The sequence below is a fragment of the Trichosurus vulpecula genome, chromosome 8 (assembly GCF_011100635.1).
Source record: "Trichosurus vulpecula isolate mTriVul1 chromosome 8, mTriVul1.pri, whole genome shotgun sequence".
In the NCBI taxonomy this organism is placed as follows: Eukaryota; Metazoa; Chordata; class Mammalia; order Diprotodontia; family Phalangeridae; genus Trichosurus; species Trichosurus vulpecula.
Genome location: NC_050580.1, coordinates 129,963,405 through 129,977,476, shown reverse-complemented (window position 1 = coordinate 129,977,476; position 14,072 = coordinate 129,963,405). Strand labels below are relative to the sequence as shown.

The 14,072-nt window shown below is 42.2% G+C and overlaps 1 protein-coding gene across 2 annotated transcripts in view; it reads left to right on the top strand.

The window, feature by feature from the left end:
- Positions 1–271: 271 nt before the first annotated feature.
- The window catches only part of FAM174B (family with sequence similarity 174 member B), a 36,051-nt gene continuing 22,250 nt past the window's right edge, over positions 272–14,072 (top strand). Inside the window, exon 1 of one of the 2 annotated variants that reach the window (XM_036769647.1) lies at positions 272–782. In XM_036769647.1, the coding sequence (XP_036625542.1) occupies positions 463–782 (320 nt within the window). In that variant the 5' untranslated portion in view covers positions 272–462. The remainder of the gene's footprint in view (positions 783–14,072) is intronic. The other variant, XM_036769646.1, reaches the window with a different exon arrangement.

Here is a 14,072-nt window from a genome sequence, read left to right as displayed (position 1 = left end):
AGAGCTGGCCAAGCTCCGACCTAAATAACTTTCTCCGGGGTCCCCGTGGGGATTTGGGAGGAAGAAAAGGCGTCTGTGAGCCCGAGCAGCGGGAAAGCTGTGGCCAGAGGGGTGTCCACATCGCGGGCGCATCCACGGCCGTCCCCCTCGCGCAGCATCGCAGGGAGCCGGGGCGGGGGACTGGACGGAGCCGACGCGCCGCTCCCCACCCCTGCCTCGCCTCCCCTCGCCTCCCGGACCCGCCCACGTGGGGCCGCAGCCCATCGAATGGCTCGGTGCAACGTGTTGGCGGCGGCTGCGCGGGCTCTTCCGGCCTCCGCCGTTTCCTGCGAAGCAGAACCCCCCCACCCCCTGCCCGGCCCCTTGTCTCCTCCAGCCTGCGACCCCAGCAGCTGCCCCCGGCCCAGCCCAGCGCGGCCCCGGCTGAGCGCGAGGCTCTGGTTAGCTGCAGCCGCGAGCATCATGAGAGCGCTGCCTTCCCCGGTGCTGCTCCTACTCCTGCTGGCTCCCGGAGCCTGGGCTAGCGTGTTCCTCCCCTCGCCCAAGCAGCAGCCGCAGCCGCAGCCGCCCGTGCCGCCGGAGGTAAGCCCCGGGTCGGGGCCGGGGAATGTCACCCAGCTGGAAGGAGAGGCGGCGGTGGGCGGCAGCGCCAACCGAAGCGAGACCTTGGTGACTCGCATCTCCAGCCTGCTGAGGGACCTGCCCACCCTGAAGGCGGCCGTGATCGTGGTGTGCGCCTTCACCTCCTTCCTCATCGCCTGCCTGCTGCTCCGGGTGTTCAGGTATCCTCAGCCCGTACCCGGGCTGGCCCTCTCCCGCCCCCTTCCCCTCTCCTCCGTACCCCCGTCCCTTCTCATGCCAAGTGATGAGGTGTGTTGTAGGAGAGGGCCTCGGAAAGCACCAGCAGGGTCGGTGTCCTTGATCCCGAAGATGCTGTAGGGCTGCCACAGCTGGGCAACAGCTGTCACGATCCATTTGAAATGCATCAGGTCGTATGCTTGGTCTTCTAAGGAAATCGGGACTCTTTGCTTTAGGGTAACTGTAGCAAATTGAGATCCCCATCCCCAGGGTTGATGTTATGTTGCAATGGTGTCTCCATTTTTATACATTTCGGCAGAAACTTTAGGACTACTCCATGGACACCTTCAGCCCTTTGGGTCTCAGTTTCTTCGTATATGAAACGAGGAGGATCTCCAAGGTTCCTTCAAGCTCTGGAATGCAGTGATTTTTGTGACCCTTTTGCTTTCTGCTTCTCTCTAATAACCATTTTAGTGTTTCAATTCATGTCCTTCCTCCGCCAAAATAAGTCTCTGCCTTTCAGGCTTTTCTCTTTGGTTGCCATTGTCCCTGCCTTTTCTTCCAGTCTGCTTTTTATCCTCCTAGAAGTGTTTGTGAATTGGAGTACACAGGTGCTGCTTCGGGCTGGGTGTTACTAGGTTAAGAGCACCACGAAAGGGAGTCTTGAGATTTATGTGCTCTAGTTGTGGCTTTAACATTAATTCTTTGTGTGGCTAGGCAGCTCATTTTCTCAATGTAAATAATCCCATTTTCTCTCCCCATCCCCTCCCCCCTCCCCTTCTGCACATTAGAGAAGCCACAGAAAGAACATTGGCCTTATAGATAGAATTATCACAATAGCACGTAGATGGCACTTTATTATCCCATCTGATCCTTGCAACAACCTTGGGAGGTCGGTGCTATTATTACCCTCATTTTGGGGTTAAAACGGAGGCAGAGTGAGCTTGAGTGACTTGCCTAGGATGACACAAATGGTGCTGAGGCCGAATTTGAACTCCTCACTCCAGGATCAGTGCTCAATGCACTAGTTGCCTCAGTCAGAAGACCTCTATTTGAAATTCAAGATCGCTTCCTTACTAGCTTTGCATAATACTTGGAACTTTTCTGAGCTTATTTAGTCATCCATAAAATGAGGATGACAGAACCCGTGCCACTTATATCACAGGGGTGGGCTTTTTTTTTTCTTGGTCTGTCTATGATTTCATCTGTGTGCAGGGCTCACCTTCACCTATGAAGATTAGCAGTCCATTTGTAAAATGAATTGCCTAGGAGATTGTGAGCTGTTCAAGGTCACACGGCTGATACATATTAGAGAAAGTCTTCATCTTCTTGATTACAAGGCTGGGTTCTCTACTACACCATGATGGCCTCTCATGTTGGACCAGAGATTTAGAGAGTGAAGGGTCATCTAATCCAGCCTCATTTTATGGTTGAGGAAACTAAGCCCAGGGAGGTTAATGACTTACTCAGGGTCAAGCTAGAAAGCAACAGAGCTAGGATTTGAACCCAGGTTCTTTGACTCCAAATGTAGCACTCATTCCAATCCATCATGCTCCCATGGTTGTTGCAGAGAGAAAGATAATATCTGTAAAAGTACTTTGTGACCATAAAGTGCTACGTAAATATAAGCTATTAATTTATTTATGATAACAGAGTAGCCTAATTGGGATATACATAATGAGACTCAAGTAAAAGTTGAGTAAATGAAACAGGATTACACACTAGGGAACTTTTAAATGAAAAGTTTATAGATTCTAGGGCCAGGGTAATGGGTTGATTATATTTCAGGCTGCATGTGTGGTGGTGGTGATGGGGATAGGGGTGGTTTTGTATATGTATGAGAGCTTATGGAGGAATTAACATTTGCCATGGGAACGGTGTATCTGTGTGTGGCCACACAATAATGTGCTGAAGTAGCATTTTGTATAATGGCTGCAAGATGTTGATCTTGTGTTAAGTGTAACAAATGTGTCTTGTTGCTCAGCCTCGTTTAGCTGCCCATAACCTGTAAGGGGTCAGGGTTTCGTGGGTCATGTACCTCCATCCCTAGGCTAGCAAACAAACACTTTGATGTCTATTGTATTCATAGGAGCATGTATGCAACCAGCAGCTCACTAAGTCTATGAGCACCATCAAGAGATGGGAAGAAACTTAGGTAGGAACTTTAGGGTTCTTGATGAGAAATTTTGCCATTCTTTGCTTTGAACTTTGGGTAAAGGGTTTTCCTTATAAAGAAAGGAAGATAAACAACACACTGTGTCCCAGAAGTAAAGGGGCCATGAAAAACAAGAGATGGGAAACCATAAATCCCAGAGTTCTGCTGGCTTTCTAGTTGGAGAACTTCAGTGGCTAGAGAAGCAGTCGCTTGGAGATTTCAGTTGTTAGTTGGGCCAAAACATGAAACCAAACCCATAAGACTAAAAAGAAAGATTTAAAGAAAATATTTTAACTCTTTAACTAGCATGCTCCTTGTTTTTGCCCCAAGAATGGGAAATAGAATATAAACCAGGATGGCTCCAGATGTGAAAGGACTGCCCTGCATATTTGAGTCATGCAGCTTACTCTGCAGGCTAGGAAGGGGGTGGATTCTTGTTTACTTGGGAGTGGAATGATAAAAAGAGATTAGTTTTGCCGAGAAACAGCTGTCATGGCAAACTGATTAGTGTTCTCTCCTCCTCTAGACCATTTTTATTTGAATAAGCTTCTGATCCTATACCTGTGGGCAAGAAAAATCTAATTAGCTACTACCTATGCTGGCAAAAAGACTAGCCATAGACTCAGTGAATCTAATACTTATAAAACTGCTACTTTTGGGAAATTGCTTTTCAGTTTTCTTTGACTTGTATTCCCCAGGACAAATTCCATCTCTTTCATGAAACCTTCCATGATCCTTCTTGCTCCGTTACCTAAAGGCCATGATCTCTTCCTCTGAACTCACAGCACTTTATCCATTACCCCTACAGTTATCATACATTCTAGTAATATAGGTATTTATCTAACTGCTGGTTTCTCTACTAAATTGTAAGTTTCTTGAAGACTTATTTCTTTTTATTTCCCACATCCACAAGCATAGTGCCTTGTACACACTAGATATTGAATGAATGTTGAAAAATAGAGATGATGTGGGAAAAAATGGAGATGGTATTTGTAAAGCAGCAGGTACCTCCATTGAGTGAATCATCCAAAAAAAGGGCCTGAGGAAGGAAAAAAAGAGGGATCAAAAGAATAGTCAAACTGAAGGCAGTGGTGCCTTTGTTTTTGACCTTCTCAAGGTCAAAATAGTAGCTCCTGGGCTGTCTCCTGAAAGTCACTTTTCTTCCAGCTTTTCCCCTACTAATTCTTTGCTTTTGTTCTTGGCATTAAGATCATAGAACAGAATTAGAGCTGGAAGGTACTTTAGGACTGAACTGTACCTTGCTTTTCCAGCCCCTTGTGTTTTCTGAATATAAATTTACCAGTTCTCCCATTTTTCTCAAGGCATGTAAGGTCTCCTGTGACTTGACCAAAGGTTCTGTAAATGAGAAGAGTATGGCTAATCCCTGAATTTACAAATGCCCAGTTTACAGATTACACGTCTGTAGCAAGGACCACTTCCCTCCTGCCCTTCTTCGGGTTTTCTCATTACCAGATAAACTGTGTGAACCCAGGGAAGGATCTGGGAAAAGCGGGATAGCCAAGGTAAACTGACCTAGTGGCAGACTCCCAGGTAAAGTGGCCTGCCGGGAGGGTGATGTTTCCCTTCTGAGGGACAATCACTCGAGTTGGAAGGAACCTCAGAGGCCAATCTCCCTCATCGAACCAAAGTGAAAACAAGAACAACCTGTTATAAATACAATACTAAATGTCAATATGACCAGTAAGACTTACTTCACAACTGTTTACGTTGAAGTAAATGGGTTTTGAGGTATAAAATGTCATCCCTGGACTCTTTAGAATCATTTGTCCATTTGTTCTCATTTACTTTCTGCTTAAATACCTATATTTAATATGTACCCTTGTTCTTGTTAAACCACTTTTCTAGAAATCACTATAAACTCCTGTCTGAAAGGAGAGTTTTCTTTGGTACTTGGGGTTGGGGTGGGGCTGGGCAATATAGGTCAGCTAACATTTCCTGGTTTGGATCGGTGGCAAAACTTCAAGACAGGATTCTTTCCTTGTGGAGGGAGACTCCTGAGACCCGGAGAGATCTGCTCAGACTGTGTGCTAGGCAGAAACTAAACAGTAAACAAAACACCCCCCACCTTTGCCCCCATCACCCTATTCCAAACAGACTAGTTGTTGCTTATGATTGTCATCTCAATTACATGAACACCCCCCCTCCATCTTTGGTAACAAAAAGGAGCCCCACTGACTATTTTTACGACTTTAAAAGAGAACATCAACATTCCTTTGGTTTGTTTATCATGATAAAAATACTGTAGAACTGAAACTTTTATTGAGTGTTTTATGTTTCATAACGTAATAAGGTGGCAAAGTGTGTCATAGTGGATAGAGTGCTGGACTTAGAATCAATGAGATCTGAGTTCAATTATTGCCTCGGACACTTATTAACTACATGACCCTGGGCCAGTCATTTAATCTTTCCCAGCTTCAGTTTTCTTATCGGCAAGGTGGGGTTAATAATAGCATCTACTCCCCAGGGTGGTTGGGGGAATAAGCAAAGATAATACAGGTAAAGTACTTTGCAAAGCTTAAAGTGCTTTATAAATGCTATCTACTATTATTAATGCTTAATGATTAAAGGCATTAAATAAGCTGCGTATAAATCAAGGTGAGAATGGGTTTTTTTTTGTTAGAAGTCATAAGATTTAGAGATCATTTCCTACTGCCTCTCATTTTGTACCCTCTGCCCCTTTTTTACAGTATTTCGCTTGACAGATTCAACTCAGCTTTAAAATACTTAACTCTCTTCTGTCTAATGCATTCAAATTATGACTCGCTGTGCCAAAATTTAATTTGTATTCGACTTTTAAGAAACAAAACTGCCTTTCAAATTGAGGTATCCCTGTACAAAATAATTTGGAGTAGAACATCTGCCTCCCCAGACTAGAGGCTCTTGGGCCTCTTAATATGTTTTTGCCTTTATACTGTCCTACCACATAATGCTTTTGAGTTCTAAGGTCCCTGTAAGTGCTGGCTTTAGAGACGCAGCATGAGGTATTTTACATATATATATATGTATATATGAGGCATATATATATATATATATACACACACACCTCATGCTGTGTATACACACATATAACACATTGTAAAAGGAAAGATGAAGGAGCTGGTGAATCTTCACAGTCTCCTCCAGAAATAACAGAACAGATGGAAATAAATTCAGATTTTAGTTGCATACTCTGTGATCCATTGACATTGGCCTCCTTGCTGTTCTTCTACATCAGGACTTCTTAAACTTTTTCCACTCATGACCCCTTTTTGCCCGAGAAATTTTTACGTGACCCTGGGCATATAGGTATATAAAATAAGTATACAAATCAAACATTTATTGATAATAAATCATAAGTAAACTTATTTTAAAACAATTCTTTGGTATACGTATAATTTTAGCATTTATTAAGGAGATGGATGTGCATTTTATGTTTACATAAAGAATTAAATCTTGGCGGAATATTCAATATTGCAGGACATAGGGCATCTTCAGTGTTTTTCTTTTTCTTATTTTGTTTTTGTTTTTTTGGCAGGGCAATTGGGGTTAAATGACTTGCCCAAGGTCACACAGCTAGTCAAGTATCTGAGGCCGGATTTGAACTCGGGTCCTCCTGACTCCAGGGCCGGTGCTCTACTTACTGTGTAACCTAGCTGCCCCATCTTCAGTGTTTTACAGAGTTGATTGATATTTTGATTTTATAATTATCAATGTGAGAATGCTGCTTTGCGTAAATACATAGTACAAAATGGCAGAAGTACGTCTAGGCCCATTTCAGAAATTGTTGGAAATTCTGTCCTAATCCAAAGCCAAAATTCATTCGCTGATTTTGTATGTACAGTAAAAATACTGCAATTTATAACATAACAATAGTCCCGAATCTGAGCTGAGGTATTTCTGGCAGTGCTTGTTGGTGTTGAGTGGCAATGTGGCAGGTGCAGTGCGAAGTGTGCGTGTTGTGTGTTCAGAACCAAGGCTGCGGTGAGGTTGCATGATGTAGCGTGGGCAAGTACTGCCAGAACCACCTCGGGTTCATTACAGCTTTGATTTTGAATTAATTTTTGGTTGTTGCGTGTTCAGAAACCTTTTATTGTTGCCAAATTTTTTGTGACCCTCACATTCACTTATGAGGTGGTAACCCACAGTTTAAGAAGCGCTGCTCTACAAGACACCCCACCTCCTGATTCTAGGCATTTTCACTGATTGTCCTTCATGCCTGGAATTCTCTCTCTCTTCTTCTCTGCCACCTCTGCCATCCTGGCTTCCTTCACATTACAGCTAAAATCCTACCTTCTACAGGAAGCTTTTCCTCATCTCTCCAGAATAATTCTAGTACCTTTTCTCTGTTAATTATATCCAGTTTATCCTGCATATAGATTGTTTGTTCACAGTTATTTGCATATTATCTCCCCCATTAAACTCCTTGAGAAAAGAATTTTCTTTTGCTTTTCTTCTCATGCCTAATGCTTAGCACTGTGCCTGGTACATAGTAGGCACTTATTAAATGTTCATTGACTCACTGTGAAGGCTTAAAGAAGAAGAGAAAGAGGGTAGAAGGGCATTACAGGTAAGGATAATGGGATGAGCAAAGGGTCAGATGTAGAAAGTATGAGACATTTACAGGAGATAATGCATTGACCATTTTGGCTGGAATGGCGATTTGGGGAAGGTGGAGATAATACTGGTAGATACAATAGATTTTAGACTAGACTGTGGAGGGCCTTGAATTTGGACTTCGTAGATGATGGGGAACCGCTGAAAATTTTGAGCAGGGGAGTAAGTAAAATTGTCAAAGGAATGTGTTAGCATAATTAATCTAGTGACAGTGCACCGTATGACTTGAACATTGGAGGCAGTTAGGGAGCCTTCCAGTACTCCAAAAATGGACAGAATTTGTTGAATGACTAGATGAAGGTTGCAAGGAAAAGGGAGGATTAAAAGGTGATTCTGAGGTGACAGGATGATGACTCCTCTTAAAGAAGGAAACGAGTCAGGAGGGAGAGCTAGTTTGGGAAGTTAGACAATGAGTTAAGTTTGAGTTTAAGGTCAGTGGAAATGTAGAACAGATACCTAGAGATTTGAGATTGGAGCCAGAAAACAGATCAGGGATGGAGCTGGATAATTTCATAGAAATATAAATTTATAGCAGGAACCAACCTTTTAGTTAATAGAGTACAACCCCTTTATTTTACAGTTGAAGAAACAGGCCCAAAGTGGCTAAGTGACTCCAAAAGTCATAAAGTAGTAGGTATCAGAGCCAGAATTTGAACACAGTTCCTGACCCCCAAATCCAGTGCTCTTCCCACAGCATGGTGGTATCTGTATGGAGGTGATGGTTGAAGAATGGGAAAGGATAAAATCTTCAAGAGTGAGGAGAGAAGAGGGTTTAGAACTGCATTTTTCAGAGCTTTTCACAGAATTGGTGAGGGAGTGGAAAAAGCAGGTTCGTGGTAAAGATGTTTCTACAGTAGTTTCTGTTTTGCTATAGTTTCTTATGAAGGGTTCAGTGCCCCTGAGAGGTAGTATGTTGGTCACAATTGATAGAGAGCTGGCCTTGGAATCAGGAAGATTTGTGTTTTCAAGTCCTGTCGATAAAACAGGTAGTCCGTGTGACTGTGGACAGGTTACTTAATCTCTCAATGCCCCAGAGAGCTCTTTAAGACTAAATTGCAGAGCAGTACCTTTGGTAGAGGAATCTTCTTCCTCTTGGGGATTTCCCTATACTTAGTCACAAAAATGAAGCATCCAGCGTGGCGTATAGTTAAGACTATTACACCATGGAAGTTGATAGGTTACAGTTTTGCTAGGTTTAGGGGTGGCAGTGGTAAAGCCAACTCCTAATAATTATGCCTTTTAAAATAAATTCCCTTGAGAATGGCTTTCTCATTATCTGTTGGCATCCGCAAACCTTATTTGCTTGACTAATAAAAAAAGTGCTCAGCCCTTTTTAAACATAAGTGCAAACCTGGAGAAACTTGTCTAGCAGAAATTGTCACTCTTTTCCCTGTGACTCCTCTAACAGATTAAACATAGAGGGTCACAAAGAGCTGGTGTGATGATGAGAGAGGAGTTTGGAAGGATTTCATGAGAGCGCTGAGAAGTTACTTCCTGGAAGATTAATGGTGTGAGTGTTTATCTGCCTTCCAAAGGTTAGAGGAAGGAGAAGAATGGGGACTGTGTGTGTGTGTGTGTGTGTGTGTGTGTGTGTGTGAGGGGGGAACTACAGTGGTGCAAAGAAAACCTGAAATTTTAATTCCTTCCCCCCAAATGTTTTAACTGAAGTTTTTTTTTTTACCAGTATTAAGACTAAACAGTTGGGGGACCACTTTCCTCTCTCGATCTCTCCTCTGCCTCCCACTCCTCAAGCCAACCCTATTTCCTAGCGTATTACCACTTCCCCAATGCAGTAACAGGGTGCTGTGGTGGGTCAGAAAAGGTTAAGTGCTAAAAGATGTGACCTGAGACTAGTAACTTTGATGCATACAGTTGGAAGCAATGCAATTTTTGTGATCTTGGGAGATTTTAGAGCATAAAGATTTTCTTGGTAACCTTTTTGAAATAATTCTTAAAGATCAATGTCATGTAACACCCTTTTGTGTGTGATGGGAAGAGGAAGGCTGGACCTGTGATTTCATGGGTCTATGGAATTCTAGGTGAGAACTCCCTTCACCAGTGTAGAAGAGCAGAGTTACCCAGGGTTCTTGAGAGATTAATTGAATTGTTCAGGTCACAGGATCCATAAATGTTGGGGTGGGACTTGAACTAAGGTCCCCCTGACTCCTAGGGTTGTATAATTAACATTTATATAGTGCTTTAAAGTTTGTAAAGTGGCTTACATACATTATTTCATTTGAGCCTCAGAAAACCCCTTGAGGTGAAGAACTACAGGTGTTGTTACCCCCTTTTAGAGATGAGAAAGCCAGAAGCTCTGAGGGTCACATAGAGAAGTGTTGGGGTGAGATTTGAACCTTGGCCTTTCTGATTTCCAAATCCATTTGAGTAATCCATCATATTCACTAATTCCCCAGAGAACTTACATGCCCACAAATTGCCCCAACGAAGACAGGTTTCTTCCTTACAATATGAAAATGTGGATGAGTCTGTGGAATTCCGGAGAACCTCTTCCTTCTCTCTTGTTCAACTTATTGGGGAGTAGTTATGGCTTAATTGTTCCTTGTCTTTCTTCCCCAATCCGCAGGATAAGAAAATCTATGATCAATACCAGAGTTGAGAATGTATTTAAGTTTGTTGGTGGGGAAATTGATGCTCTCATAGTAATGCCTTTGTGGTTGAATAGAATCTAAAGGCATTGTACTGAACTTGCTGGCTAGCAAGCCAACCCACCTGTCATTGTAGTCCTAAAGGCTCAGGTTCCAACTTTTGTGTGTTTATTTGGAGCCTCAGATCTTTGTGTGGTGTTTTTATCAGAGCAATACTGACAGCTGCCCTAGAGAATCAGATTACTACAACAACAAATTATTCCTTGAGCGGTGTAATCTTGGGACACTTTTCCCCACCCCCACCCCTCTCCTTATCAACTGTGCAGGAAATGTGGGTGTTGGGCTTGGCAAAGCAGTGGGCTGTGGCATTCCAGTTACACACATACTGAGGCGTTGCTCTTCTTCATTGTCACAGGCAGTGAGTTGAAAAGTCCCAGCAAAGGACCTGTTCTCAGCTCTTAAAAAAAAATCTGGCTTTAATCAGGTTAAGGTGAAATGGTAGAGCCTAGATAAAGAAGAAAATGCTTGACACCTTTTGAAAGCAGTCATCCTCAGTTTCTTATTATTAGCAGCACCGAGTAACTAGCTGAGTGAATGTTGTTATAGTCTTAAATAGCTTCCTCTTCTGGTTTATTGTCCTCCCATTTCTAAAAGCTTTACTTAAGTTACACCATCACATTATCAGCAGGTGAAAGTGTTTGACCTGAGTGTTAGTCACTGCCTGGTAATGGATAGTCTTTGGTTCTAAGGCCTGTAGTACTTAGTAATTTTCTCTCTCCTGTTTTGGAGCAGTATAGTATTTTAAGTTCTATTATAAACTGTGTTATCCTGGTAACAAATTAGGTATTAATTACAATGAATATTTATACTTTAAATTTTTGTAATCATTTGTGCCTTTTCAAAATATTTGCATCCATTATTCATTCAACAGTAGTAAGCATCGACTGTGCAAATATTAGATCTCTACTGTGTGCAAGACACTGTGGTAGGCTATAAAGTTTGGGGATAGAATGATGGGGTCCTTGTTTTCCATGAAGTTATAGTTTCATAGAAGAGATATGGCACAAAACAAATATTACCATAATGCAATGTATTTCTGTGGCAAGTGCCATTTAAGTGGTACTGATAACAAATGCTTAGGGAAGTGAAGGGGGTTGTGTTAGATGACTTCTAAGACAATTTCTGGCTCTAAAATGAGTCTGTGAGTTCTCAGGAGAAAAAGAAAACTTTTTGGTAGAGATGATGAGAGATTTCATGAAGTCTATAGCATTTGAGCCCTCAGTCTTGTCAAGCAGACTTAGGGCAAAAATTTATTCCCATCTGGCAGGTGAGGAAATTGAGGCTTAGAAGGATCAAGCAATTTGTCAAATATCATTCAGCTAGTTCAGGGGTGGGGAACCCGCGGCCTCGAGGCCACATGTGGCCCTCTAGGTCCTCAAGTGCAGTCCTTTGACTAAATCCAAACTAGATTCTTGAGGATCTAGAGGGCCACATGTGGCCTTGAGGCTGGAGGTTCCCCACTTCTGATTGCTAGTTCTTAGAGAAGCTGAAAGTACAACTTCTAGCCCCGTTCGATAAATACCTCACCTCGGAATATAGTTTCAGACAAACAAACGCTTAACCCTTGGTTGTATTTAGGAAGGGGGCGGCTTTTTGAATTGGTTGACTGATCATTTGATCTCCAGACCCCTCACTGTAATTTTAAAAAATCCCTACATTATTTGTAGGATTTTAGAATTACAAGAAATCTTAGAGAGTATTTAGGACAAACCCTCTTATTTTAAAGATGCAGAAACCACACCCCAGGGAGGTGAAGTGATTCATCTGAGATTGTGTAGGTCATAAATGTTAGCTCTTGGGCAAGACTCCCGGCTTATAAAGACTCTTCTCTGCTCACAGATTTTCTTAAAGTAAAATTGTGACATTTTAAATTAGGAATGAATGAAAGAACTTAAGATTCAAACATGAAACAAGGCCTTTTTGGGCATTCCTCTCGCAGCTCTATTTTCACTTCATGTCATCTTTTCTATTTTTGCCTTGTTTTGTGCACCCTTTTAGGAGTTTTGTGGCCCAGGCAATTTTAAGTTGGGATATGAACTGTGATAAATAACAATTTAAAAAATTTTTTTTTATTTTTAGTTTACAACACATGGTTCTACATAATTTTGAGTTCCTGATTTTCTCCCCTCCCTCCCCGCTCCCTCCCCAAGATGGCATGGAATCTCATATAACTACCACGTATAACTTCGCATTGAATTAATTTATACACTAGTCAATTTGTGGAGAAGAATTATGACCAAGATAAATAACAATTTCAAGTGATACAAATGTGAAGATAGTACGGTAGTTTGCTGTTAAAACTCTGTGTGGGCAGCTAGGTGGCACAGTGTATATAGAGAGCTCCGGGCTTGGAGTCAGGAAGATCTGAGTTCAAATCCAGCCTGTGACCATAGGCAAGTCATTTAACCTTTTACCTCTTCTCTAAAATGGGGACGATAATAGCACCCACCTCTCAAGGTTGTTGGGAGGGTCAAATAAGACGATGCTTGTAAAGCACTTATAGCACATAGTAAGCCCCATATAAACATTAGCTCTAATTATTACTGTTATTATCATTATTATTATTAAAACCAAGAGGTGAGAAATTCCAGGGAAGAAAGAGGCTTGAACTGGAAATAATTCAGGAAACAAAGATAAAGAATTATCTTCCAGTAGCCCTGTCTCTTTGATCTCTCCTCATCTTAACTCTGCACAAGTAAGTTCATCTATCATTGTCTGCCAATCTTGTACTTAATTTCTGCTCTTAAAATTTTTTTTAAACTACATCAGGTGGATCAGAGAGCCCTCTGTTCCTTTCCCCTACTTGTTCTATTTCACCTCCGTCATCAATTTACCTAAATTTTGCCTATCTGTGAGTGACATCTATCCATTGGGAAACCCTCCTAGAGTATAGAACTATTCAGGAAATTAGGAAGATTCTGTAAATTGGTGAGGCTCGTTACAGGATGACTGGGTGCAGGCACCATCTTGCTTTGGTTGTTGCGGATATTCTGGTCTGGTATAATCTGGCTTATCAGCATCGGTTAGGCCCATCTTTTGTGCTTGGATGGTTTACTGGAAGCCTTATTTGGGTCTCTTTGTAAGACTGGGGCTGGGAATAGGCCCTCCTTTTCTCTCCTCTTTTCTGATTGGCAGCCAGCTGCTTAGGGAAAAAATATATATTTTTAATTTGAGAAGTATTTGACAAGACCTCTGACCCCTGCTGGAATCCTGATTCTGCTGGTGAACAGCACATTTTTCTATGTGGTCTTTCAATCTAGCTTCTATTTTCACCCCTTCCTTGACATTACCTCTAGTTGAGCCACAGGCAAGAACTTGTCTAGATGTCATTAAAGACTTCACAAGTTTCAGTTTCACCTTATTAACACCCAGGACGGTTGAACAGCATAAAAATTGCTTCCTTTCCGTGAGGTTTGGGGGCATTGGTGGTTAGAATTGTTGTATAAATCACGCACGAGGGCTTTTTCTAACGGCCGTTGGGATAATTTTCAGAGCTTTAAATTATTCTCTTAATAGAGACAGCATGCTTATGCTACAGGTAGTGACTTCAAGACCTCGATGTTTCTCCCCCTTCGGTTCTCCCGTGGACTTAGTAAATGTTTAGGGACCTTATTAAAGCTTTACATATGGTTTTAGTGAATGTTGTGACTGGGAAATTAATTGAGAAGAAGGAAAACAAGTTCAGACTTCAGTCTGAGGCACTTTGCTTTTTTCTGAAGCCTGGACTGAGCCTGGAGGGATCTCCTCAGTGGTAAATTTAGAAGTTTTTGAAGCCTTTTCTCTGAGGTCAGCAGTGGTTTTACCGAGGGGCCATTTACTCAAATAGAGGTGAAGGTTCA